Source organism: Solanum stenotomum, chromosome 11 (genome assembly GCF_019186545.1).
Source record: "Solanum stenotomum isolate F172 chromosome 11, ASM1918654v1, whole genome shotgun sequence".
NCBI classification, from domain to species: Eukaryota; Viridiplantae; Streptophyta; class Magnoliopsida; order Solanales; family Solanaceae; genus Solanum; species Solanum stenotomum.
Genome location: NC_064292.1, coordinates 45,923,542 through 45,948,651, shown reverse-complemented (window position 1 = coordinate 45,948,651; position 25,110 = coordinate 45,923,542). Strand labels below are relative to the sequence as shown.

The 25,110-nt window shown below is 33.1% G+C and overlaps 5 protein-coding genes across 5 annotated transcripts; all 5 read left to right on the top strand.

Annotated features, from left to right (window-relative positions):
* Window positions 1-2,908: 2,908 nt before the first annotated feature.
* On the top strand, window positions 2,909-5,271 carry LOC125845452 (GDSL esterase/lipase At1g29670-like). Its single transcript, XM_049524965.1, has 4 exons — window positions 2,909-3,301; window positions 3,922-4,155; window positions 4,242-4,500; window positions 5,039-5,271. The coding sequence occupies exons 1-4, from the start codon at window positions 2,909-2,911 to the stop codon at window positions 5,269-5,271; spliced, it is 1,119 nt and encodes a 372-aa protein (XP_049380922.1).
* A 2,901-nt stretch (window positions 5,272-8,172) lies between these two features.
* LOC125845447 (G-type lectin S-receptor-like serine/threonine-protein kinase At1g34300) lies at window positions 8,173-10,967 on the top strand. The gene has a single exon (XM_049524957.1). It carries the CDS (start codon window positions 8,319-8,321, stop codon window positions 10,830-10,832), a length of 2,514 nt encoding a protein of 837 aa, XP_049380914.1. The 5' UTR covers window positions 8,173-8,318; the 3' UTR covers window positions 10,833-10,967.
* A 1,234-nt stretch (window positions 10,968-12,201) lies between these two features.
* On the top strand, window positions 12,202-13,727 carry LOC125845449 (F-box/kelch-repeat protein At3g06240-like). The gene has a single exon (XM_049524963.1). The coding sequence runs from the start codon at window positions 12,273-12,275 to the stop codon at window positions 13,404-13,406; it is 1,134 nt and encodes a 377-aa protein (XP_049380920.1). The 5' UTR covers window positions 12,202-12,272; the 3' UTR covers window positions 13,407-13,727.
* A 6,120-nt stretch (window positions 13,728-19,847) lies between these two features.
* LOC125845451 (F-box/kelch-repeat protein At3g06240-like) lies at window positions 19,848-24,603 on the top strand. The gene is made up of 2 exons (XM_049524964.1): window positions 19,848-20,983; window positions 24,562-24,603. The coding sequence occupies exons 1-2, from the start codon at window positions 19,874-19,876 to the stop codon at window positions 24,577-24,579; spliced, it is 1,128 nt and encodes a 375-aa protein (XP_049380921.1). The 5' UTR covers window positions 19,848-19,873; the 3' UTR covers window positions 24,580-24,603.
* Window positions 23,360-24,527, top strand: LOC125845454 (F-box/kelch-repeat protein At3g23880-like). The gene has a single exon (XM_049524968.1). It carries the CDS (start codon window positions 23,431-23,433, stop codon window positions 24,220-24,222), a length of 792 nt encoding a protein of 263 aa, XP_049380925.1. The 5' UTR covers window positions 23,360-23,430; the 3' UTR covers window positions 24,223-24,527.
* Window positions 24,604-25,110: the final 507 nt, after the last annotated feature.

The following is a 25,110-nucleotide window of genomic DNA, read 5'->3' as shown; positions in this document are numbered from 1 at the left end:
AACAATTTATTGTATGCATGAATCATATGTTTGAGTTAGATCCAAATGCCGTTGCTTGGTGTAATGAAAAAGAACCTAGTCAATGGACAATGGCTTATTTCTCCTCAGATGCTAAATCTGACATGTTATTGAATAACGTGTGTGAAATATACAATAGCATGATACTTGATGCTAGAGACAAGCCAATTTTGACACTTTTGGAGAAATTGAGATATCTGCCCATGGCTAGAATGCTAGCTAACAAGGAGAAAGCAGAACAATGGAATCTAGGTGATGTTTGTCCTAAGATTAAAGATATATTGCTTAAAAATCAAAAGGCAGCCAGAGAATATATTCCTAGAAAGTCAAATCAATGGAACTATGAAATTATAGGAGCTAGTATCATGGATAATTGGGCAGTGGACTTGGAGAAGAGAACATGTAGTTGTAGAAAATAGAGTCTCACTGGAATCCCTTGCAAGCACGCAATTGCAGCTATTTGGGCTAATCGAGAAGACACTCTTGATTATGTCCATGATTCCTACAAGGTGGAAACGTACCGAAAAATATATGAGAATGCAATTTTTTTGATGAATGGCCCGCAAATGTGGCCAAAATCTAACAAACTTCCCCCGTTGCCTCCAAGGAGTTTGACGAGGAAAAAAGCAGAAGAAGAGAAGAAAAGAAGCTGATGAAGTAGGAGCAAGTCAAACAACGATGAAAAGGAAACAAAAATCTCTAGATCGTAGTACTTGCCACAAGTCTGGTAACAACAAAAGGACTTGCAAAACTAAAGATGTGCAGCCTGAAACTACTTCTTCTATTCGTGATAAACTACATGTACTATCTTTTAACATCATTTTTGAATCATTTCATCATTTAATTATTTTTAGCTAATATAAAGTATATATAAATATTTATATATATTGTGCTTTCAGGTTAGACGGAGATGTTCGGAAGTTCAACAAAAAAATATGAAACGGAGAGAAGTAGGACAAGGAGAAGAAATGAATTCTTCTTGGGAAAAATTCATAACAAACCCAACATAGTGGAGTTGCATTATAAAAAAAATACAACTTTTTTGGGTAAAAAAATGGATCATTATGTGCTTTTCAAGTTTAAACTATATTTTGCTATTGTTTTTCAGTTTTTTTTTCTTTTTTGGTGTAGTTTATGCGCGAATCTGGTGTTGTTTGTGCAATTTTTGTGTTGTTTTAGTGCGAATATGGTGCTGCTATTTTGGTGCAATTTTGGAGTCTATTTTTGGAGCTTTTCTCGTGTTGTTTTGCTGCTGTTACAGTGATTTTCTGTTGCTGTTTTTGGTGCAGTTCTAGTGCTTTCTGGTGGTGGTGTTGATGCAAGTTTAATGCTGATTTAGAGGCTATTGTGATGCTGCTGTTTTGGTCTAATTCAAATGTTGTTTATGGTCAGTATTGTTTAAGTGCAATTCTAATGTTATTTTGATGAACTTTTGGAGCTATTTTGACGCATTGTTGGTGCTCTGCTGCGGTATTGGTAAAGGTTTACTAAAATTTTAGTGTTGTTTGTTCTAGTACAAATCTGATGTAGTTTTGCACCATCAACACATATAATATCAAAAATTTCAAGCCAACTTCTCAACAAATTGAAACCAATACATTACGTATCATATCCATTACATCACAAAAATAAAAAAGATACATTTTCCTATACTACGAGAAAAACATATGCTTTTTCGAGCTTACTAATTACATTGCAAACAAGAAAAGATAGAATATTGAATTTTTCCTAATCGTTTTCTCTTCAACTTCCAGGCTTCTCTAAATTCTTGCGTGCTTCTTCGAGCTTACTAATAGTTAGAATATATCCGTCATAATTGGAACAAGTAGAATGGACCAAGGCTAAATTATCACTGGGACAATTGATCGAGCACCTCGTGTGCAAGAAACTTGCTTGTAGAGGAACAAGACACCAATATGCATAGCACCCTCCTCGAGTTCAAACAATCTAAGAGGACATAGAAGAAGACTCTATGACCATAAAGACTGCTTTGCATTCATAAAAATAAAGAATTTTACTCTCGTCGTAGACTTCTATTGAAGGGAGATACATTCTTCAAAAACAACAAATGCAACTGAATAAGTTTTACTTCTCCAACTATCAGTCTTTATTTTGATTTTATTTGTTTCATAGGGAATCAAAGTTATGGAATTATGGATATCTGAGGGAAAAGAAAGGGAAGATTTAGTTGGCAAGGGTGGAAATCTTTCTCACGTGTAAAAGAGAAAGCACTGTTAAATTTTTGACGGCTGTTTGCAGGAGTATCAAAAGTGTACCAATTGTTGAAACATGGAGGACTATTAGTGTTCCATGTTAAAACACAATGATTACTTTAATTCTTAAATTTTTGATGGCTGTTTGCAAGAGTATTAAAAGTGTACCAATTGTTGAAACATGGAGGACTATTTAGTGCTCCATATTAAAACACAATAATTACTTTAATTCTTAATTCAAACATAAAGGACAATTTTGATCCTTTTACTCCAAAGGATTCAAAAGAAAAGAGAAGGTGATTGATAGCTATTAAGATTTTTGCCTCACTATAAATGTTAAACTTACAAATTAATATACGTACTACTAATATTTTTATCTATTTCAAAAATCAAATAGAAGTAAAGAAGAAAATGTTGTTATAATTGAAATCAAAGAATAAATAAGAACATTTTAATGAAATTTATCTTTTAGTCACACGTGTCAAACAAAACATAACAGGTAATTAAGAATCGAAAAAATAGGAGTCAACACTTTCAAAGTTAGTTACTACTCAATTCTAACTTTGCATTGTAGTATTTTATTCCTATCCATTACTCAATTTTTTTTTTAATCTTCTTATAAAAAGGAACACACAAAAGGAAAGAAACAAATAAAAAATATATAACAACAAAAAAACATGATGTCTCCAAAGGCAAAAACTCTCATCATCCTAAGTTTATTCTTGTCATTTTTATCTCTATGCAATTGTCAATGCAAATTTAATGATCAAAGCACAAAAATAAAAGGAATGTTTATATTTGGTAGCTCATTGGTTGATAATGGGAACAACAATTTTATTGAAAAATGTAAAGCAAAGGCAAATTATTTGCCATATGGAGTAGATTATGTAAAAGGTCCAACAGGAAGATTTACAAATGGTAAAAATGTGATTGATCTACTTGGTGAACATGTAAAACTTGGTCCAATTCCAACATTTAAAGATCCTACAACTAAAGGGAATGCCATTCTTCAAGGTGTTGATTTTGCTTCTGGTGGTTCTGGTATTCTTGATGAAACTGGTGTTGTTTCTGTGAGTTCTTTAATTCATTTCTCTTTCTTTCCTTCTTTACTTGTCATAAAGTTACATGGTATTATTTACTCCTTTCGTTCTTTTTTAATTGTCATGTTACGCTTAATGTAAGTCAAAATTCATATCGTTTGACTGTTAAAAAGAAAACTATGACAGCTAAAAAAGAACGAAAGAGGTATTTTCTAGGTGAAATATTGATTAACAATGTCATCATATTTAACCATGTATACTTGAACAAATATTTAGTACTAGTAATTTTTTAGCATTAACCAAATATATTCTTCAACAAAGGGACATTTTTTGTTGAAAATTTATACAAAAATGAACTATTTCGGTTATATGTTAATTAATGAAACTCCTTGGGAACTTTTTAGTACAATATAATAATAAAGTTATTTTAGATCGCATTATCAAATCTCAATTGTTTAAAGTACATCAATCTACGATGTAGGTAGTAGGCTTGTGATTTTGTAGATCATATTTTTAACCACATGAATGACTCTCGAAAAACTATCTGACTGTCTGACTCTCGAAAAACGATGTATTTTAAATTGTCTGACTCTCGAAAAACGAGGAATATATATTGATGTTTGATTCTTATAAATAAATTAAATTGTTAGGGAGAAGTGATGGGCATGAATGAACAAATCAGAAACTTAGAGAGTGTAACAATACCTGAATTGGAAAAGCAACTTGGATGCAAAAGCAATGAAGCACTAAGCAATTACTTATTTGTAGTTGGAACTGGTGGAAATGACTTCTCACTAAACTACTTCTTGAAATTCCCATTCAATAATTCTACTCTTCCAGGTTTCATTTCTAAATTGATCACTGGACTCTCTCAACAACTCCAGGTACTGACTACGGTCACACCTTTTGTTGGCTATGCCTCTTCCGTCATTACAATATTTTCGTTAAATCATACGATTTGATTTTACAGAAGTTGTACGACTTGGGTGGACGGAAATTTGTGGTAATGTCATTATATCCAAATGGTTGCAGTCCAATGGTACGCGCTAGACTCCCAATTCCAACGCCACATGATTGCGTTCAAACAATAAATGTACCATTAGGTCTCTACAATACCAATTTAAGGAGCTTGTTGGATTACATGATGCAAAAAATGCCTGATTCTAAGTTTGTCTATGTTGATGTCTTCAACATCATTAGGAATATCATAAGAACTCCTTCTCAATTTGGTATGTCTTCTTTACTTTCTTCTCGATGGATCGATGGAATAAATGTCTATATTGCTTTATAATATTATTGTTATGTTCATGTTATATTAACGAATGATATCTAAAAAAAGTTTTGCTTAGTTTCATTCTTTAGAATTGTCTTTGTCATACTTGTGTAAATGAACTTCAAGTCTGAATTGTGTGTACTGCACTCAATAGAAAAACGTCACATAGCCACCCCCGATGACAATCTGCAGTATTAATTTGAGAAAGTCGTTTGATTTTTAACCTAGAGAGATTGGTTGCTATGAAAAAAATTAGAATTAGTTATCAACTTCATTGTTAAATAAATAGTTTGTGTAGTTAACAATTTTTTTTGATGATATATTTTGTTGTTTAGCTACAAAATTAATTTGTCGCTAGTGAATGAAAGATGAATTTATCAACTATTAATAGGTTAAACTAGTCCTATATTTTCTTAGTATGCACGACTATGTTATACTGGTTTTGTTTCAATTTATGTGACTTACTTTTCTTGAAATTTGCCATTTAAACACAGGTATTGATAATGTGAGAGATCCTTGTTGTGAAGTACTAACAATAAAGGAAGGTGGGAATTCAACTTTGTGCAAAAATGGAGGACAAGCTTGTTCAAATAGGAACAAATTTGTGTGGTTTGATGGGTTGCATCCCACAGAAGCTGTGAATGTTGTGCTTGCTAATAAGGCCTTTAATTCTGAGCTTAATAGTGAAGTTTATCCAACAAATGTTAAAAAACTCATAGAAGGGTAATATAATTAATATGGATTTTAGAATTAAGATAGTTGCAATATGTAAGAACTTTTTGAAGCCTAGGATGAGATTTTAAAATTTTGGTGGTAGTAATATTTTTAGTTTAATTATATGCCACATTTCGCAAGAGATCTTCTCTATGTTAAGATGTGGGAGATCAATAGAATAAAATACAAGAATCATTTTCTTCTTTTGTAATTAGTTATTTTATATTATTTCATGGACTGGTGATTATGCTTGTAGCTATTGTTATTCTCATTAAAAACAAAAGGTATAGTTGAATTTGTATGCTAGGTTTAAAGGATAGACAGATTGAACGATCGAAGTAAATGAAAAATAATTAGAGTCTGATCAATCTGGAATTGTAGTTACCCTTAAGTCAGGGTGTTCAATTGGACACCACTTGTCGGAAAATTATATTGTATATACAAGTAAAATAATAAACAAAGTGGTTAAATAACATATTTTGGACTCCCTTGACACAATAATATGATGTAGCCTAGTGGTTTCAGGCGTCTTGAAAGAGTGTTCGAATCTCACTAGTAATAACTCTTTTTTTTTCACTTTTTAGGAAAAACACTCACTTTAGCACTTGGACACTCTTCTTAAAATTTCTGGCACCGCCACTGAATTGATGTACAAGAAAATGACAAAGCATATTGAAATTAGAATATAATAATGAGAAAGTCAATTTTGATGTCCTCGAACATGAAGATTGAACCCCTCTAACATGATATCCTTAAATGTTTTTCTTAATAGGTGTTTATTGTCTCACAAATTCAGTTATATACTAAACGTAATTTTTTGATCTATTTATTTAAAGTAATTAAATTCCAAAAATATACTTATGTGGTCGTCAAGGAGCAAGACTTGTATTTTTAGTTGGGAAAAGCCAAACTTGGTGTTTAGATTTGACATTGTCTTTGTTTGAACAAATCAGTCACTTGACTTTCTCATTTACTCCCATTTTCATGAGGTTTTAGTTTTCAAACTTTGAATTATTTGAGGTTGATTATATAAATTTATTGCGTTCTTAGATAATTCATCATGATAATAAGACTACTTTTGTATAAAACTCAACTTGTTTATTGGTTGAGATAAATTAATGTCATATATTTAATTAATAAATTTATATGTGTTTATATTTTTTTTTTTTGTTATAATAGACACTTTTATCATTAAAATCTATATTTTGAAAAAAATTCAAAAATAAAAACTACATATATAATCGCATTTTCAGGTTTACGCCCTTATGAGTTATGTCTATCTTTCTTATAACAATATTTATGCATTTTTATATATTATTATAATAAATTGTTTACACATCTATGTAAGTAATGTATTTATTTTGTATAAATATAAAATATATAATAATGTATAAAAATAAATTTACTTTGTATTAAGTGTAAAACATGTCTTTTGTAAATTTCAAATAATATATATATATTACTCTTTGTCCCAATTTATGTGAACACATGTAAAATTTTGAGAGTCAAACAAAATTTCAATATATTTTTTAAATATTTTATGTTGTTAATTATTGTGATTTATAATATTATTTTTTTGTAATTTTTAAATATATATATAACATACTTAAAAGGAAAGTAAAACATACATTGAACAAAAAAAAATGTGTTAAATATAAATAGAAGAAATTGAAGTAGAAGGACAAATCAGAGAATTCACTTACTGCTCCTAAGCGCCCAATGTATGTTACTTTATTTGTCTCAATTTATGTGGCTATCTTCTCATTTTTAAATAGTTTAAGTTGTTAATTATTGTAATTTACAATACTTTATTTTTATGTACTTTTTAAATAACATGTTACCACATATGTCTCAATTTATATGGCACATTATAAAATTTAGGGATAAGGATCTGAAAAATATCCCAACTTTGGTCGGATTTGTTGTTGCGATACTAAATTTTCTTAAGGACTTATACCTCCCTAGACTATTTAAAACCATATTTTTTACCCCTGAACTATTTAATAGTGTATTTTAAAGATATATATGTGCCCACGTGGACACATTACTATTTATAGTTTTGCATTATTTTTTATGTCCACGTGGGCAAATATATATCTTTAAAATACGGTATTAAATAGTCTAGGGAGGTAATAGGTCCTCATGAAAGTTTAGTATCGCAACAACAAATCCAATCAAAGTTGAGATATTTTTCAAACTCTTATCCCTAAAATTTATATAGTAAATAAATTTGTTAATATATTTTTGAAATATTTTAAGTTGCTAATTGTTGTAATTTTATAGAATAGTCCTTTTCATAATTTAAATATCTAACATACTAAAAATGAAAGTAAAACATATAAATTGAAACAAAACTATTAAAATATAAATAGCAAAATGAAGTTTTATGACTACAGTACAAACATATAATATGTGAGGAGCAGGGAGCTTGACCCCAAGCTCCTCACACACACATATATATAATCACCTGGAAATCTATCGATTTCTTCCAATTCAAAATAACATTAAATTTAAGCAGAAGGCAATAACTTAAGCCAACAAATACAACATTGAACAAGTCATAAATTGATGTAACAAAGATGGAAAGACACGTCAGTAAAGGTTCTTTAAATTCGACTGGGGAAATTACCAGCTTACCCTTTTGGATATCTGCAAGGCAAAATGACAAGAATACCCCTTTGAATGTCCAAAGAAAGCCTAAGGCAAAATGACAAGAATACCCCTAAGGATGTTAGAAAGGCTCTCTTATTAAGAATTATATTTTATAGGAGTAGTATTTATTTATATCGAAATATTTTATTCTAGAATTAATAAATCACAACACGTTACTTATTATTTTGATATTTTCTTTCAATTATTAAACCAAAACACCAATTCTTCTGGCCAAAAAAGTATTTCAAAAATGAAAATTCAACTCAAAAGAAGGCCAAAGTAGAAATGTAAAGTCAAAGTGGACTCTTCTTCCCACCTTCCCCTGTTTTCTCCACCTCCACAACAATGGCACACAACTCATAAATCCACACCAAATACCTCATTCTTCTTCACCCATTTCCTCCAAAAATGAGACTACTATTCATACTTTTCACCATTCTTATCATCACCATAGAAGCTGCAGATATTCTTCCTAATACTACCCTTTCAGCTTCCAACCCAAACTCCAAATGGTCATCTCCAAACAACACCTTCTCTCTTTCGTTTCTACAGCTCGACCCCACAAACCAGAGTTCCTATTTTGCGGCTATTTCTTACAACAATATACCCATATGGAAAGCAGGCGCCGATACCGTTAACGGTGGAGCAGTTGATATCTCAGGTGAACTACGGTTCCTCTCTAACGGTGACCTTCAGCTCATAAGTGGGTCTTCTGGTTCTGTTGTTTGGAGTTCAGGAACTGTAAATCGTGGTGTTTCTTCAGCTTCTCTTGATGATAATGGAAATTTTCGTCTCAAAAACGGTACGGTATCGAATATTTGGTCTACTTTTGATAACCCAACTGATACTATTGTTCCTGGACAGAATTTCACTAATAATCATGTTTTGAGATCTGGGTTGTATTCTTTTAGGCTTATGAATAATGGAAACTTGTCACTTTTGTGGAACGCTTCTATAGTGTATTATAATTCTGGGTTGAATTCTTCTGCAAATGTTAACTTGTCTTCTCCTAGTTTGGGAATGCAGCCTATTGGGATTCTTTCACTTTCTGATCCTAGTCTTTCGAACCCTTTGAATGTTGTTTATAGTAGTGATTATGCTGATGAAGGGAACATTCTAAGGTTTTTCAAGCTGGATGATGATGGAAATCTTAGGATTTATAGTTCTACACAGGGTAGTGGGACTCAAAATGTGAGATGGGCTGCTTTAACTGATCAGTGTCAGGTTTTTGGTTATTGTGGGAATTTCGGGGTTTGTAGTTATAATGAAACTGATCCAACTTGTGGATGTCCTTCGCAGAATTTTGTGCTTACTGATCCAAATGATAGTCGAAAAGGGTGTAGGAGGATAGTTGAACTTAGTAATTGTCCTTCTAATGCAACTATGTTGCAATTGGATAATGCTAAGTTCTTGACTTATCCTCCGGAATTATCTGAGCAGATTTTTTCTGCTGGTATTTCAGCATGTAGGTTTAACTGTCTTGTTAATGGTGCTTGTGTTGCTTCGACTTCTTTAGCAGATGGCACGGGGATGTGTTATATTAAACAGCCAAATTTTGTTAGTGGCTATCAGGCGCCGACCCTTCCTAGCACTTCATTTCTTAAGATATGTGGGCCTGCAATGCCTAATCCTACTGCAGTTTCAGAAACTGTTCAGGAGAAGAATGGAGGGAGGGTTCCTGGCTGGGTTGTCGCAGTTGTGGTTGTGGCTAGTGTCTTGGGTTTGATCCTGTTGGAGGGTGGTTTGTGGTGTTGGTGCTTTAGGAATAGTTCTAAATTTGCATCACTGTCATCTCAATATGCACTTCTTGAATATGCCTCTGGTGCCCCTGTGCAGTTCACATTCAATCAGCTTCAGCGGGCAACCAAGGGGTTTAAGGAGAAGCTTGGTGCAGGAGGATTTGGGGTTGTTTATCGGGCAGTTCTGGCTAATAGGTCTGTTGCTGCAGTGAAGCAGCTGGAAGGAATTGAGCAAGGAGAGAAGCAGTTCAGAATGGAGGTTGCTACTATTAGTAGCACACACCATTTGAATTTGGTGAGATTAATTGGGTTTTGTTCTGAAGGGCGCCACAGGCTACTGGTCTATGAATTCATGAAAAATGGTTCTCTTGATAAGTTCCTCTTTTCAGAAGATCATTCGTCGGGAAGGCTTTTGAACTGGGAGCAACGGTATAATATTGCTTTGGGGACAGCAAGAGGTATCACATACCTTCACGAGGAATGCCGAGATTGTATAGTTCACTGTGACATAAAGCCTGAGAACATACTGTTGGATGAGAACTACATTGCCAAAGTATCAGATTTTGGCCTCGCCAAGCTCATTAACCCAAAGGACCACAGACATAGAACCTTGACAAGTCATGTGAGGGGTACTAGAGGATACTTGGCTCCTGAGTGGCTGGCCAATCTTCCTATAACTTCCAAATCTGATGTGTACAGTTATGGTATGGTATTACTGGAAATAGTGAGTGGAAAAAGGAACTTCGAAGTCTCTGAAGAGACTAACCAGAAGAAGTGCTCTTTGTGGGCATATGAAGAATTTGAAAGGGGTAATATGGAGGCCATTATGGACAAAAAGCTTTCCAATCAGGAGATGGATATGGAACAAGTTATACGAGCAATTCAGGTGAGCTTTTGGTGCATCCAAGAGCAACCATCTCAAAGGCCAACGATGGGCAAGGTGGTTCAGATGTTAGAAGGCGTTTTTGAGATTGATCGGCCACCAGCACCTAAAGCTACTGAAGGGTCCTTTGCTGGAACCAGCTTAAATGCCAGTAGCACAAGCGGTGTCTCCACCTTTGCAGCCTCGGCCCCAGCTCCCTCTTCATCATCATCATTCCAAACTGCAGGATTCCTGTCTTCAGCTTCTGCAATGAATGTCGAGAGGCAATCATCATCACTTCTACACTCCGAAATTAAGTGAGTCTAAACCATACACTTTAGATTCCCTACAACAACTGATGGGAGTTTGGAGTTTTAGTATCTCAAAGATCATAGTTTGACTTGTGTCTTACAATTCATATTGTATAATAGATAGGGTTTGCATATATATATATATTGATATGTTTCATATTAGAAAATACCGTTCACTTATTTTCCATATCCTATTATTCACCAGAATTCGACGACTCTCTCATGTCCTGTCCTGTCTGTGGTGCTTGTCCAAATTCTTTTTATACATGAAGCTAGGGGTGTGCATCAGTTGGTTCGGTTTATTGGTTTTCGGGGTCAGGGATGATTTGATTAGGGGGTGGTTGATGTGAACCAGAAACATGACTATAATATCATTTGCTTGTAGAATTGTAATGTCAACTTAGGGCCACCACTAATTGACTATTATCAGTAGCTTGTCATATTTTAGAGGCAGGGGTCCCAGTCCCAACATTAAACTAGCTCATATTTGGTTGGCTTTCATTTCCAATAATTTCTTGTGTTGATTTTTGCTTAAATGGGAACTTAGGTGTCATTTGGTTTGCAGAATAAATTACCTTAGGATTGTATTCTTGGAATTATAATTCCTGCATTAATTAATGACATTTGAGAGATGAGATAAAATAATAATACTAAGTTAGATGAGATAAGATGAGATATTCATAATTAAGTTTGGGACAAATTTATATTGTGTTTGGTTGAAGGTATAAATTTATTTTGAATTAATTTATACTCTAACTATACAAAGTATAAATTTTATCTCAAACTTAATTTGTTAGCGATCCTTTCCCCACTGAAGTGAGAGTTGGAATTGTCTTAAAATCCCCCTTTCATAATTAACCTTTAATAGACAATGTCAAAAGCTTAGTTCACATCTAATTTTGTGTACAAAGCAGTGTTTTAAAAAAAACAGTTTTAGGACTTGTTTTAAGGCTTGTCACCGGGTGGGACACTGATAAAATGTCTAGAGGTTCGCATGTGGGATTTAGTTATGTGAGATTTACGTTTTAAGTGTTCAATGGTATGCCTTAAACTAGTTCAATGCTAACACTTAGAGGTCGCTTAACAATTCTTACTCAAACTATGTGTCAAATTCCTATGTTAACACTAGGGAAAAAAGACAAATATACCCTCGAATTATCGTAAATGGTATGTAAATACCTTCCGTCATACTTTTGGGACATTGATGCCCCCGCCATTCACAAACTAGTGCATATATACCCTTCATACTAATTAAAAGGGAAAAAAAAAACTTGTGTTGTACAAGTTTGACCAATACAGAGATAAGATTTATGTGGTTAATTCTTCCATACGTGTTGACAAACTCAACAATTATAAGTATTCTGTAGTATTACGTAACTTGAAAGACATACTGAAATTTGATGAGATACAGTTTCTTTAGAAAAATATCAGTAGCTAAGAGTTGTAAGAAATGAGTGAAGAAGCAACATCCCTGATGGATCTTCCATCTCCAATCTTGTTACAAATTCTCTCTACATTACCCCCTACCACACTCTTATACGTCAAAACCGTCTCCAAATCTTTTCTAAATCTAACCTTAGATTCTGAATTTTTAGAACTGTCACGTTCAGCCAGCATCATCATCCACCAATTCAACTCTAATAGGACCAACACCTTAAAGTTTTTGAAATTCGTAGTTGATAACTTTGATCATGATCCAATTGGTGACCTTGATCTACAACTTCACTTTCCTGTTGATCAATTTTTCCTAGTTGGATCGGTTCATGGTTTTGTTTGTTTTAATTACTTTTTCGGTGATGTTGATAGTATTTACATCCTCAATCCAACAACAAGAGAATATATCATCCTTCCTGAGCCACAACGGGTAAGAAAGTGGCCTAATATAGTCAGGTATGGCTTCGGTTTTGATCCTGTTAGGTTCGAGTACAAAGTGGTTAGAATTTACCAAGAGGAGATTCGCGATGATGATACTAATGGTTTTCGTTATTACAAGTCTGAAGCTCAAGTTTACATAATTGGCAAAGGGTATTGGAGAAGTTGTGTAGAACATGTCATGTTCGGGTTTGGATGTTGGGTAGAGGGGGTGAATCTATATGGAAAACTTCATTGGTTGGTTTCTGATGCTAATGGAAATGAGTTAATATGTTCGTTTAATTTGGAGAATGAGTTGTTTGAATCATTCCCAACTGCTCCAGGATACACAATGGAAAATTGCCCAAATTTACGCAGTTTGGGAGCTTTTGGACGTTGCTTATGTGTGTGTGATAATAATGCAGATACTCAGTTTGAGGTATGGGTGATGAAAGAATACGGAGTTACTGATTCATGGGTTAAACAGATTGTGATAAACATAGCTCCTGAATGCAACGATTGGTTGTGCTATGAAATGATTAATCTGTTGAAAGTTTTTGAGGATGGAGAGGTGTTGTTCTTGTGGCGCGATGATTTCTTGTTCTTGCACCATCCTGTGAAGAAAACTTTGAAAAAGCTTGATGTCAGTGATGGGAACTTGTTGGCATCTGTCCATGTATCAAGCTCTTTCTCTCTCAAGAATTTTGAAGCAGAGGTTGTGAAGGTCTTTTAGATACATACATATATTGTACTAGTAGACATGCCAAAAGCAAAAAAATTCTGGTAGTAAGAACTGCAATAAACAAGAATATATGCATTCAAAATGTCTAGACTGAACATTGAGTGCGTGGACAATTCGAGTAACATTGAAAAAAAGAGTTGGAATTTTCAGAAAATAACAAAGCAAGGAGGCTGAGAGAGAAATACTGCAATGCAATCAAAGGAAAATATTTTGATCGATAGTGAAAAGATAATGTAATGAATAAGTTTTGCTTGTAAGTAGCTAATATTCTCTCCTTATTTGATCCATAGTCAAAGACGTGTTAAATTACAAAAAATCCCAAATATATCATTGAGATCTTAGAAAAAACTGAAGTGCCTATTGGTGCCACTTTGCGAAGATAGATTTGGGTCTAACTCAATTCCAAAATTAATTTATGAATCTTGGGATTAACTTAACCCCAAAAATTATCTATTAATAATTAGGTTCATTTATATGACCGCACTAAATCGAAGTGCCCATTGGTGCCAGTTGTGAAGATGGATTTTGCGTATAACTCAATCTCAAAAGCCACTTTTCAAAACTCTCGAGAATATAATATGGGGTTCAACAATAAATTGAAATTATTTTGACAGACTCTGATACCAAGTAAATATATATATTGAGCAACTCAAATTCAAATGCTAACTTATAAGAAGAAGAATTGTCTAAATCTATATAACGAGATTAATTTTCCGTCCCTTTTTTCGATGTTGTACTTCTTAACACCATTTACAGGAATCTAAATAAGCCGCACAAAAATAAAAGTGATCAAAATAAGCCACTATTCTAGTAAGTAACTAAAATAGGCTTAGTGGAAGAAAAAATTTCGTTTTATGCAATATTCCAAACGTTTTCCGTTAGTCTCATAACGTGTATATTTTAATATATAACGGAACTATTTTTTATACTTTGTAAAGTGGAAGTTTTTCTTACACTTTATAAAGTGGAAGAAAAAAATTATGTTTCACATTTTGCATTAAATTGTATCTCTTTATAAAGTTTTTGCAGTGTTTGTCATACAATTATATTGATTTGACATATCGTAAAATGGAAAAAATTACTACATTTTGTATTTTTATTTTTTTTTATTTTGAAAACTCCTCCAAGCTCTATTTAAAGACATTCAAACATTGCTATTTTTCTTCATTTCAATCACAAAAAGATGTCTTCTGAATTAAAAGTTAGGGTTTCGATTTATTGGGATGACGAAATTATACATGACGGAAATACCGCTTATTATAAGTGTCATCCCAAATACAATGCAAAATATTAAATTAATGTCCGATATCATAAATTTCTATCATCAATTTATAAAAGAATGAGTATAAATAGTACTGATTATAATTTGATTATGTCGAAAAATACACCACTTCATTTTTATCACAAGGACAAGTAAATTTTGAGAGTGAATTATCTATAATGACGAATCGTTAACCGATTTTTTGAGGGTTCAAAATGACTACATAGATCAAATCAAGTTAACAATACTTAAATCTATGTTAGGAAGGAACCTAAGACTAGTCAACAATGTTCTCCTATAACAATACCTGAAAAATATTCCTCTTCGTAAAATAGATTTTTTTTCTTCCACTTAATAGAGTGTAAGAAAAACTTCCACTTTACAAAGTGTAAGAAAAATTTACACTGTACAAAGTGTTAAAAATTATTACGTTATATATTAAAATATACGCGTTATGAGACTAACGAAAAATATTTAGAATATTACATAAAACATATTTTTTTCTTCCACTAAGCCTATTTTAATTACTTACTAAAATAGTGACTTATTTTGATTATTTTTATCTTTTTGTGACTTATTTAAATTTCGGACTCCCTCAAAAATCACTAGGATTAATAATGGGGGCAAGTTCTCATGAGTCATTTCCCACGTGCTGTTCACTGAGTCAAACAAATAACTTGAAATTTGATCCAAATACAGATATTTTAACTCAAATATTGCCACATAACCCATCTAGATTCTTCCATAGAAGAGTTTTGTGCATATAACAAGGAGAACTCACAAGTGAAAAAGGGGAAAGTTATTTGGTTGAGAACCAAACAACTTTTCCAGCAAAGAAAAAGTTAGCCCAGAAAACAAAAAAAATTGAGGCAAAACAGAGAGTTTAGGAATTTTCTTAACAAGGGTGGTTGCCCCTCTCTTGTTTAGCCAATGATTTCTTTTTTCCCAAAAAAAGAAGAAGCAACAACCCTTGGATTCATGTTAATTTCTGGGAAATTACTGGATCATTGAAATGGCAAATATACATATACTACTATATTCCTCAACTTGCCAATAATCTGGTCTTTTTTGTCTCTGTTACTCTCTGCATGTATGTTGGTTGATTTTGCATATAAAATTAGAGGCGGTGATGATGATTTCTTTGAATTCTGGGCTAACTGGATCGGTGATGGAGACTATCCGATCCGTATCTTGGCTTGGTAAATCACCTGAGAACTGGTGATTTTGCAGCCATGGCGTGGTCGCCTCTCTTTCGTCCTGATCTCTTTGCAGATCTGAGCCTCTAAATCATCCAAAACTTTGTTTTCCTATCTCTGTTTCTCCGGTTTAGAATTAGGACGGTAGGCACTAGGCAGGGTGTTCGCAGATTAATTTGGACCCATTATTGATTAAAATTAAAAATTAAATTGATTGGATGTTTGAATTTTTTTTATATTTGTGTATTCCTTTAATAAAGTTCAATATTTTGTGGGAGATAAATTATACTGTTGAATGTTTTTCTTAATCAATATATATTTTCTCACAATTCAGTTAATATGTGATAGAGGGATTTATCAACCAACATTTGAAATCATGAAAATTTACTGGAAATTACCGAATTATTGAACATGGAAAATGTACTCTTTTTTCTTTATCCAAAACGTTTTTTCCACTGCTCTGTTTCTCTGTGTAGGACTGTAGGCAAGGGGTGTTCCCATGTTAATTTGGTTGGATTATTGGTTAAAATTTAAAATTAAATTAAATTAATTGATTGTTGACTTATTAAAATTAAGTTAATTATAATATATATTGGGGAACTTTAGCAAATAGCTCGGTTTGTGTTAATGGTTTCAGTTGGGCTTGGTTTAGTTATTAATTATACAAAAAAAAATTAAAAAACGATTTCATTTTAAAGAGGGAAAATAGATAATAATTTATCCAAAATAAAAAATAGTTAAAACACCTTACATTATAGAACTTTCTAGTCTTTTAGTTATAAAAAAAATATCAAACTTTTAAGCACTAAATTTATTGCGAATAAAGCTTTAAAATTTACTATTGTGGCCTATAAGAAAGAGACATAAATATCTTCGTCTTGAACGTTTTTATTTTCATAAATAAATTATAAATGATATATGTTTATAACATATATAAGATATTCAAATTGTTTTTTAAATATAATATCTCTAACTTAAATTGTGAATTTTTCGATAAGTTGTGACTTTTTTCTAAGGGTTGTGATTTTTTGGTGCGTTGTGACTTTTCCAAAGAGTTGTGACATTTTCAATAAGTTGTGACTTTTTCGAAGAATTGTGATTTTTTCAAAAAAATTGTGTCTTTTTTCAAAGTGTTGTGAAATCTCGGAAAAGTCATGATTTTTCAGATACGAAACAAAAAAATTTGTTCATACTACCTTTTATTGACTATAAATAGAGGGACTTCCTCTCATTTTTCAACCATATTTTTTCTAATCTTCTACTCTTTGCTTGGATTTTCAATTTTTTTGTGTGATTTATTGTCGTTGAGTGAGTTCAAAGTTTAGGAGAATATGAGGTACCACTATTCTGATGAAGTGAGTCGTTCTATCCTAAGAAGGTATATTTCATAACATCGAGTACTTGAGGAAAATAATATATTTTTTATGATATAATAATTATTTTTTTGCTTAATATATACATTAGTATGTAATGTTCCAATATATGAAGTTAACATGATGTAATCTAAATTTATTTGTTTTTGTTAACAATTTCTCTTGTGACGTAGATATATGCTTCTGCATATCTTTTTCCAAAATTTAGAGAATTGTCTCGATTTGTTTTTGATGCTCAAGACAAAATAATAACTTTATTTATCAATGCTACTTATATGATTTAGACTCTTAAAAAGTTTTCTTCAAAATAGTTATTACTATGTAAACATTGCCCTTTTGTTTAACTTATTTACTATTTCTTAATATTTCTGTATTTTAGACAAAAAAAAGTTCATAAGACTTGTAATAACGTCAGTCTAAGTTTGTATTAGTTTAATTTTTATTATTTATTTAATAGCTAATTTTATGAGATAAATATTTTTTTAATGCAAATATATATTTATTAGTTCACCTGCTTGCATACAGTCCCCTGGAAATTGTAAACACATACTTTACACCACTAATCAACTTTGTTTCTTTCCCGTGAAACATTACTTAAACAACCTATTATTGGTTCACCTGTTCATATACAGTCCCCTGGCAATTTTAAAGACATACTTTACATATATATGTTACTTCTAACCTTAGTTTAGCCGCACTTTACATCTTAATGATACCCTCTTTTATTCATCAAATTCCTGCCTAATCATGTTGATCTCGACCATTTGTCGCCCTCATCAATGGTACTAATACACAATAACGCCTAGAATTAACATTGTCGCCCAATGGTAGTCATCAAGCTCCAGCCCACATGACGACTGAAATTGAACTAGCAAAATGGAATGTACCGATAAACAAGATACAAAAATAGTTTGTTAATTCGGTGATGAGAGTCTTAGTGATTTGATGGGGTTCAATAATACCTAATAAGAATTCAAGGCATGAAGGGACTTTCAGATCAATAATATTAGTTAATGAAGAGGTAATAACATTTACATTTTTACTTACCTTTTTATTTTATCGTTCATGTTTATTGTACTTATACTCCTACCCCTTTGCACAATACTAGGTACAAAAATTCAAACAACACTATTTAATAAACATATCGAAACATGGAAGGACTCCTTGAAACCAAATAAGAGTTACTACATTGCTAAAAGACGCTTAGATCGCGTCAACCCCAACTACTATTCCATACATAAAGAAGTTGAATTAGCATTTACAGATAACACAATCATAAAGGCAACTGACATTGAGGTTTCAACACACATATTCTCTGTTGGCTTTGTATCATTGGATTATGTCGATAAATTACCTAATGGTGCTATTCTAGGTAACTATCCATCCAAAAAATTTGTTATTTAATTTCATGCTCCATTACGTAATCGCTATAATTTACATTACCTATTCTAAGATTTGATTTGCATTTTAGTTTCAATGAATCCTCTCATTGAAAAAGAATATAGCAAGAGACGGGAGATAGTTGTTACAAATGAGCAGTATGTTTTGAAGATGCCTAAAATACCATCAATATAGAGATATGGTGAAGTATTCACATTTCGCCCCAGCATGGAGAATACAAATGTTACTCTATGAGAAGATTTTGCAAAAAATGATGGTGCTTTTCTAGAAAAGATGAAAGATGATAAACCTATACTTGACTTATGTGACGTTAGAATCTCAATCTATAAAAGTATTTGACAAACTACTTTGTGTTTTTATAATAAACTGAGTATAGTTATTGTTTCAAATTTGAAACAAGCTCTTGTCATGCTAGGCACTTTTGAAATATCTACCATTTTCATGAGTAATGTCTTGATCAATCCACAGTTTCAAAAATTCACAGACCTGATACATTACATTAATCACACATATGTTCTGCAATGTTATTTAAACCTGATTGTCACAACTAATGTACATACTATACTTTTGCATTGTAGACAGGTTACTTTTAAAGTTCCTATAACAAGACACAATTGTTCTATTATCATTGTTGGGTTAAAATTGTATATATTAGTTCAATCGAGATATATTTTATTCTACTATTAATGTAGAACAAAGGCATTTTTTGGGAAGGTAAAGGTCGTAGATATGATATTTAGATCAAATTAATAAGAGAATGAAACGAGATTGAAAATAATCAATGAACTCAGAAAAACAACGAGAAATGGGGCTAAAGATCCTTTTTTTGAGCTTGGTTCATTCCCTTACCTGAACGTATACATATGAGACCCACTGAACATACTCTTGATGGAAACTTAAGCTAATTGGAAATTAATAAATGAGCTTTGCTTGCAAATAAGTTGCTAACATTCTCTTTTTTTTTAATCGATAATCAAATTAAAGACAATATTTAATAGTCTTTTTATTTCAAATATGCTTGCGCTTTACTCTTGTCATGTTGCCAAAACATAACTATTACCTTTAATACTGAATGCGTGTTGTGCAAGTTTGACCGGAAAACTGTTTGAATATTATAGTTAAATATAGAAGATAGAGTTGAAATATGAATAATTTTTCTGATCAAACTCACCGATCGAGCCACTTGCTATACATAGCAAAATATCAGCGCTAAGACTTTTGTAAGAAATGAGTGAAGAAGCAACATCCCTGATGGATCTTCCATCTCCAATCTTGTTACAAATTCTCTGTACATTACCTCCTACCACACTCTTATACGTCAAAACCCTCTCCAAATCTTTTCTAAATCTAACCTTAGATTCCGAATTTACAAAACTGTCACGTTCAGCCAGCATCATCATCCACCAATTCTACTCTAGTAGGACTGCTTCTAGGACCAACACCTTAAAGTTGTTGAAATTCGTAGTCGATAACTTTGATCATGATCCAAATGATGATCTTGATCTGCAACTTTACTTTCCAATAGATACATTTTTACTCGTTGGATCAGTTCATGGTTTCGTTTGTTTTAATTACTTTTTCGGTGATGTTGATAGTATTTACATCCTCAATCCAACAACAAGAGAATATATCATCCTTCCTGAGCCACAACGGGTAAGAAAATGGCCTAATTTAGTTACTTATGGCTTTGGTTTCGATCCTGTTAGGTTCGAGTACAAAGTGGTAAGAATTTACCAAGAGGAGATTCGCGATGATGATACTAATGGTTTTTGTTATTACAAGTCTGAAGCTCAAGTTTACACACTTGGGAAATTAGGGTATTGGAGAAATAGTGTAGAACATATCATGTTATGGGTGAACCTCTACGCGAAGATTCATTGGTTGGTTTATGATGCTAAAGGAAATGAGTCAATATGTTCGTTTGATCTGGAGAATGAGTTGTTTGAATCTTTCCCCACGGCTCCAAAGTACAATAAGAAAAGGTATTGGTATTCGCGAAGTTTGGGAGTCTTTGGACGTTGTCTATGTGTGTGTGACAATTATGCAGATACTCATTTTGAGGTATGGGTGATGAAAGAATACGGAACTACAAGCTCATGGGTTAAAGAGATTGTCATAAACATTTCTCCTGAATGCAACGATTGGTTGGGCAATGAAATGATCTATATGTTGAAAGTTTTGGAGGATGGAGAGGTGTTGTTCATGTGGCGTGACGATTTCTTGTTTTTGCACCATCCTGTGAAGAAAACTTTGAAAAAGCTTGATGTTTGTACAGGGAATATCTTAGCATCTAGCCATGTATCAAGCTCCTTTTCTCTCAAGAATTTTGAAGGAGAGGTTGTGAATGTCTTTTAGATTGTCAAAATGCATGTATTGTGCTAGAGTATACTGTTTTGTTATTTCTTCATTTTGGTGACTGAGTGCCTGCTTTGGATTAAAGACTCTGTATTCTAAATACTTACATGAAAAAAAAAAGGTATAATACACAAACGTGTCAATTAACTTGGCTTTATCTGGAATTTGTGCTCTTTAACTTTGGGTGTACACAAGTAGGTACTTAAACTTGTATAGAGTTGAACAAATAGACACAGTCGTCCTACATGACAATTCGTCTCCTACACGTTATCCTACGCGCAAGCGTCATGTTCGATTATGACTCTGACCCGGGCCTTGCCATATTCTAGTTGTCATGTTGGAAAGCATAGCTGATAACTCAAATTCTAGACTTTTGACCATTGATCTTGAAAGCTCATGGACTAGACCCAGGCTTCAAACTAATCCTGTGATCTAAAGATCTGATAGGAAGTAAGGACCTAGGCTCAGAGAACACATCAATAAATTGTTCTAATACATGTAGTACTATAACCTCCGACTCTTGATCCTGATCTGTTGCACTGTTCATCATGAATAGATGGGCAAATAGAGCATTCCCCTTCTTAAGAAACTTACCCATAGCACCACTATTGATCATGCTGAGCTTGCCCTCTTCAGAAATGCCCTTCAACACCAGTAACACAATTTATCTCACGAGATCAGAGCCACCTAGTGGAATTATCAGTAGATCTTCTTGAAATGTCCTAGCCTGCATTTTCCATTGGAATCTGAAACAAGAAGAGTTGCACATCACATAGTTTCCATCTGCTAATGTTGCTCTCATAAAGGGTAGTAACTAACTTGGTAATCAGTCCCTTTGACAGTATGAGCATCCATGAAACTATGGTTACTCCCAAAGTCTATAAGCACAGAAAGGTTCCTATTCTTAATGCACTCCAACAAAAACAACTTTTAGCGGCAATAAACATACACATTAATAAAGAGTGCTAAAATCTTTACCGGCATTAGTTAATTGTCATTGGATCCAATGTCGCTAAAGGCTTTAGGACATATACAAAGAGTTTTAATTGCCGCTAAAAATACATATTTAGTGGCAATTAAGCTATTGTCGTTAATTAATTGTCGCTAAAAAATTATTTTTGATGTAGTGATGGTACCATTCACCAATATTGATTTGACCCCTCTATTATGTCCAAACAATGCACTTAAGCACACAACTTTCACTACTGTTTGTTCCATATCACCTTCAATTACCACATCTGGTGGAAATTCACTTATTTCTGTACTGGCCTCCAGAGTAACACGGTTGTGCTCAACGTGTGCCTTACAGGGAGCATGTTAGCGTGCACCTTCCAACCAATGATTTAACGACATCCATCCTTCATCCAAATGTTTCCCTTTAGGTTTGACCCTCAATTTTTGTTGCCCACTTTTTTTTGTCCTTTTGGCTCCGGATACCCACTCTCCCATGTCAGGGTGGTTATAACAGTGATAACTGCCCTGATGTCATGGTTGAATCCTCGCCCTTGCTATTCATTAAACTGATTTCAATCTCGACTGCTCAATTTAAAAGAAACAAAACTAGCCTCCCTTCCTTTACTCGATTTCGACCCTCTACAACTATNGGTCACCCGCACCCGTGGTCTCTTCGTAAAATTAGATATTTTATATGTATATTTTTTAAGATTTTGTATAATATTATATTCTTGCACCTGTACTACAAGAAGTCTAAATGGTCTACATGGTTAAATGTTGAGCTTTTGACCTTGAGGATTAAGGATCAATTCTCACTTTATTACATTTTACTTGGTGCACCCATGTTCGAAAAATCCTAGATTCGCCTCTGGTCACGGGGGGTTATAACAGTGATAACTGCCCTGATGTCGTGGTTGAATCCTCGCCCTTGCTATTCATTAAACTGATTTCAATCTCGGCCGCTCAATTTAAAAGAAACGAAATTAGCCTCCCTTCGTTTACTCGATTTCGACCCTCTACAACTACATTTATTTATTCTTCTATATTGGACTTCTCATATCATAACATTTGCATTAACATTCAAACATCTTAATCTTAATGAAAATAAATGAGGTCAGCCTGCTAGACCAAGTACAGTCGAATAAATCCAGATCCAAAAAAATGTGTATACAAACTTTCACCAACAAATATTTTTAAAAGTATATCTTTTTGGAAAACCCAAAATCTCTAATATTCTTGCACCTTACTCTAGTTGTCATGTTGGTAAGCATAGCTAATAACTCAAATTTTAGACTTTTGACATTTGATCTTGAAAGTGAAAGGTTTCTTGGACTTATTGACTTTTCAATAAATATGGCATACGTAATGTTGAATATTTTTCCTAAGTGTTGAACAATTCAGCTAGCTAACTTGTTAAAAACATTTTGGACACAACATTTCTGGTACATGTTTCATTATCCAAAGAGTTGTAAGAAATGAGTAGTGATGAAACAACATCACTGATGGATCTTCCATCACCAATCTTGTTTGAAATTCTCTCTAGATTACCTCCCACCACACTCTTATACGTCAAAAGCGTCTCCAAATCTTTTCTAAACCTAACCTTAGATTCCGAATTTTTAAAACTATCACGTTCAACATCTCCAGCAGGCATCATAATCAACCAATACAGCTTGGATGAGATTTCTACTACCAACACCTTAAAGTTCTTGAAATTCGAAGATCAAGATACTGATCATTCATTTTGCCCCGATCCAAATGTTGACCTTGATCTACAACTTTACTTTCCTATTGATACATTTTGGATGATTGGATCAGTTCATGGTTTCGTTTGTTTTAATTACTTCCCCCATAATGATCGTGTTGATACTATTTACATCCTCAATCCGAGAACCAGAGAGTATATCATCCTTCCAGAGGCTGAAGGGGTAAGAGGGTGGCCCAATGGTATTGTCACTTATGGCTTCGGTTTTGATCCTGTTAGGTTCGAGTACAAAATGGTTAGAATTTACCAAGAGAAAATTTATGATGATTATTACAAGTCTAAAGGTCAAGTCTACACAATTGGCAAAGGGTATTGGAGAAATGCAGGACATGTTATGTTCTCTTTCATGCCACATGGGGTGAACCTCTACGCAAAGATTCATTGGTTGGTTTATGATGCTAATGGAAATGAGTTAATATGTTCGTTTGATTTCGAGAATGAGTTGTTTGAATCATTCCCCACAGCTCCAGGGTACACTGAGAAAAATTGTCCAAATTTATGAACGTTGGGAGTTTATGGACGCTGTTTATGTGTGTGTGACAATTATGCAGATAGTCATTTTGAGGTGTGGGTGATGAAAGAATATGGAGTTACTAGTTCATGGGTTAAAGAGATTGTCATAAACATTTCTCCTGAATGCAACGATTGGTTGTGCAATGAAATAATTTCTATGTTGAAAGTTTTGGAGGATGGAGAGGTGTTGTTCTTGTGCCATGCCGATTTCATGTTCTTGCACCATCCTGTGAAGAAAACTTTGAAAATCCTTGATGTCTGTGAAGGGAACATCATAGCATCTAGCCATGTATCAAGCTCCTTTTCTCTCAAGAGTTTTGAAGCAGAGGTTGTGAATGTCTTTTAGATTGTCAAAATGTATGTACTGTTTTGTTATTTCTTCATTTTGGTGACTGTGAGTGCTTGCTTTGGGTTAAAGACTCTGTATTCTAAATAATTACATGAAATAAAAAAGGCATAATACATAAACGTGTCCTTTAACTTGGCTTCGTTTGAAATTTATTTTCTTCAACTTTGGGTGCACACAAGTAGACACTTAGGGTGTGTTTGGTATGAAGGAAAATGTTTTCCCGAAAAACAAGTTGATTTTTGACTTATTTTCTCATGTTTGGTTGGTGAGTAGAAAATATTTTTCGGAAAAGATTTTTAGTGTTTGATTTATGAATAATTTTTTTTTGAGAAATATCTTTTACTTTTACTAGGGTAAAAAATAATTTTTGAAATTGAAAATATTTTTTAAAATCAAACTTAACTTTTTTGGGGGGTGGGGGGTAGGGGGTGGGTTGAGGGTAGGGGTGAAAAATTGAAATTTTGAAGTTGAAAACATTTTTTAAAAACAAACTTAAATTTTTTTGGGGGGATGGGAGCTGGTAGGGGG

Coding starts and splice junctions, on each gene's coding strand:
- LOC125845447 (XM_049524957.1), top strand. CDS start 8,319: ATGAGACTACTATTCATACTTTTCACCATTCTTATCATCACCATAGAA.
- LOC125845451 (XM_049524964.1), top strand. CDS start 19,874: ATGAGTGAAGAAGCAACATCCCTGATGGATCTTCCATCTCCAATCTTG.
- LOC125845454 (XM_049524968.1), top strand. CDS start 23,431: ATGAGTAGTGATGAAACAACATCACTGATGGATCTTCCATCACCAATC.
- LOC125845449 (XM_049524963.1), top strand. CDS start 12,273: ATGAGTGAAGAAGCAACATCCCTGATGGATCTTCCATCTCCAATCTTG.
- LOC125845452 (XM_049524965.1), top strand. CDS start 2,909: ATGATGTCTCCAAAGGCAAAAACTCTCATCATCCTAAGTTTATTCTTG. Junction 3,302..3,921: donor ATGAAACTGGTGTTGTTTCT/GTGAGTTCTTTA, acceptor TTAAATTGTTAG/GGAGAAGTGATGGGCATGAA. Junction 4,156..4,241: donor GACTCTCTCAACAACTCCAG/GTACTGACTACG, acceptor TTGATTTTACAG/AAGTTGTACGACTTGGGTGG.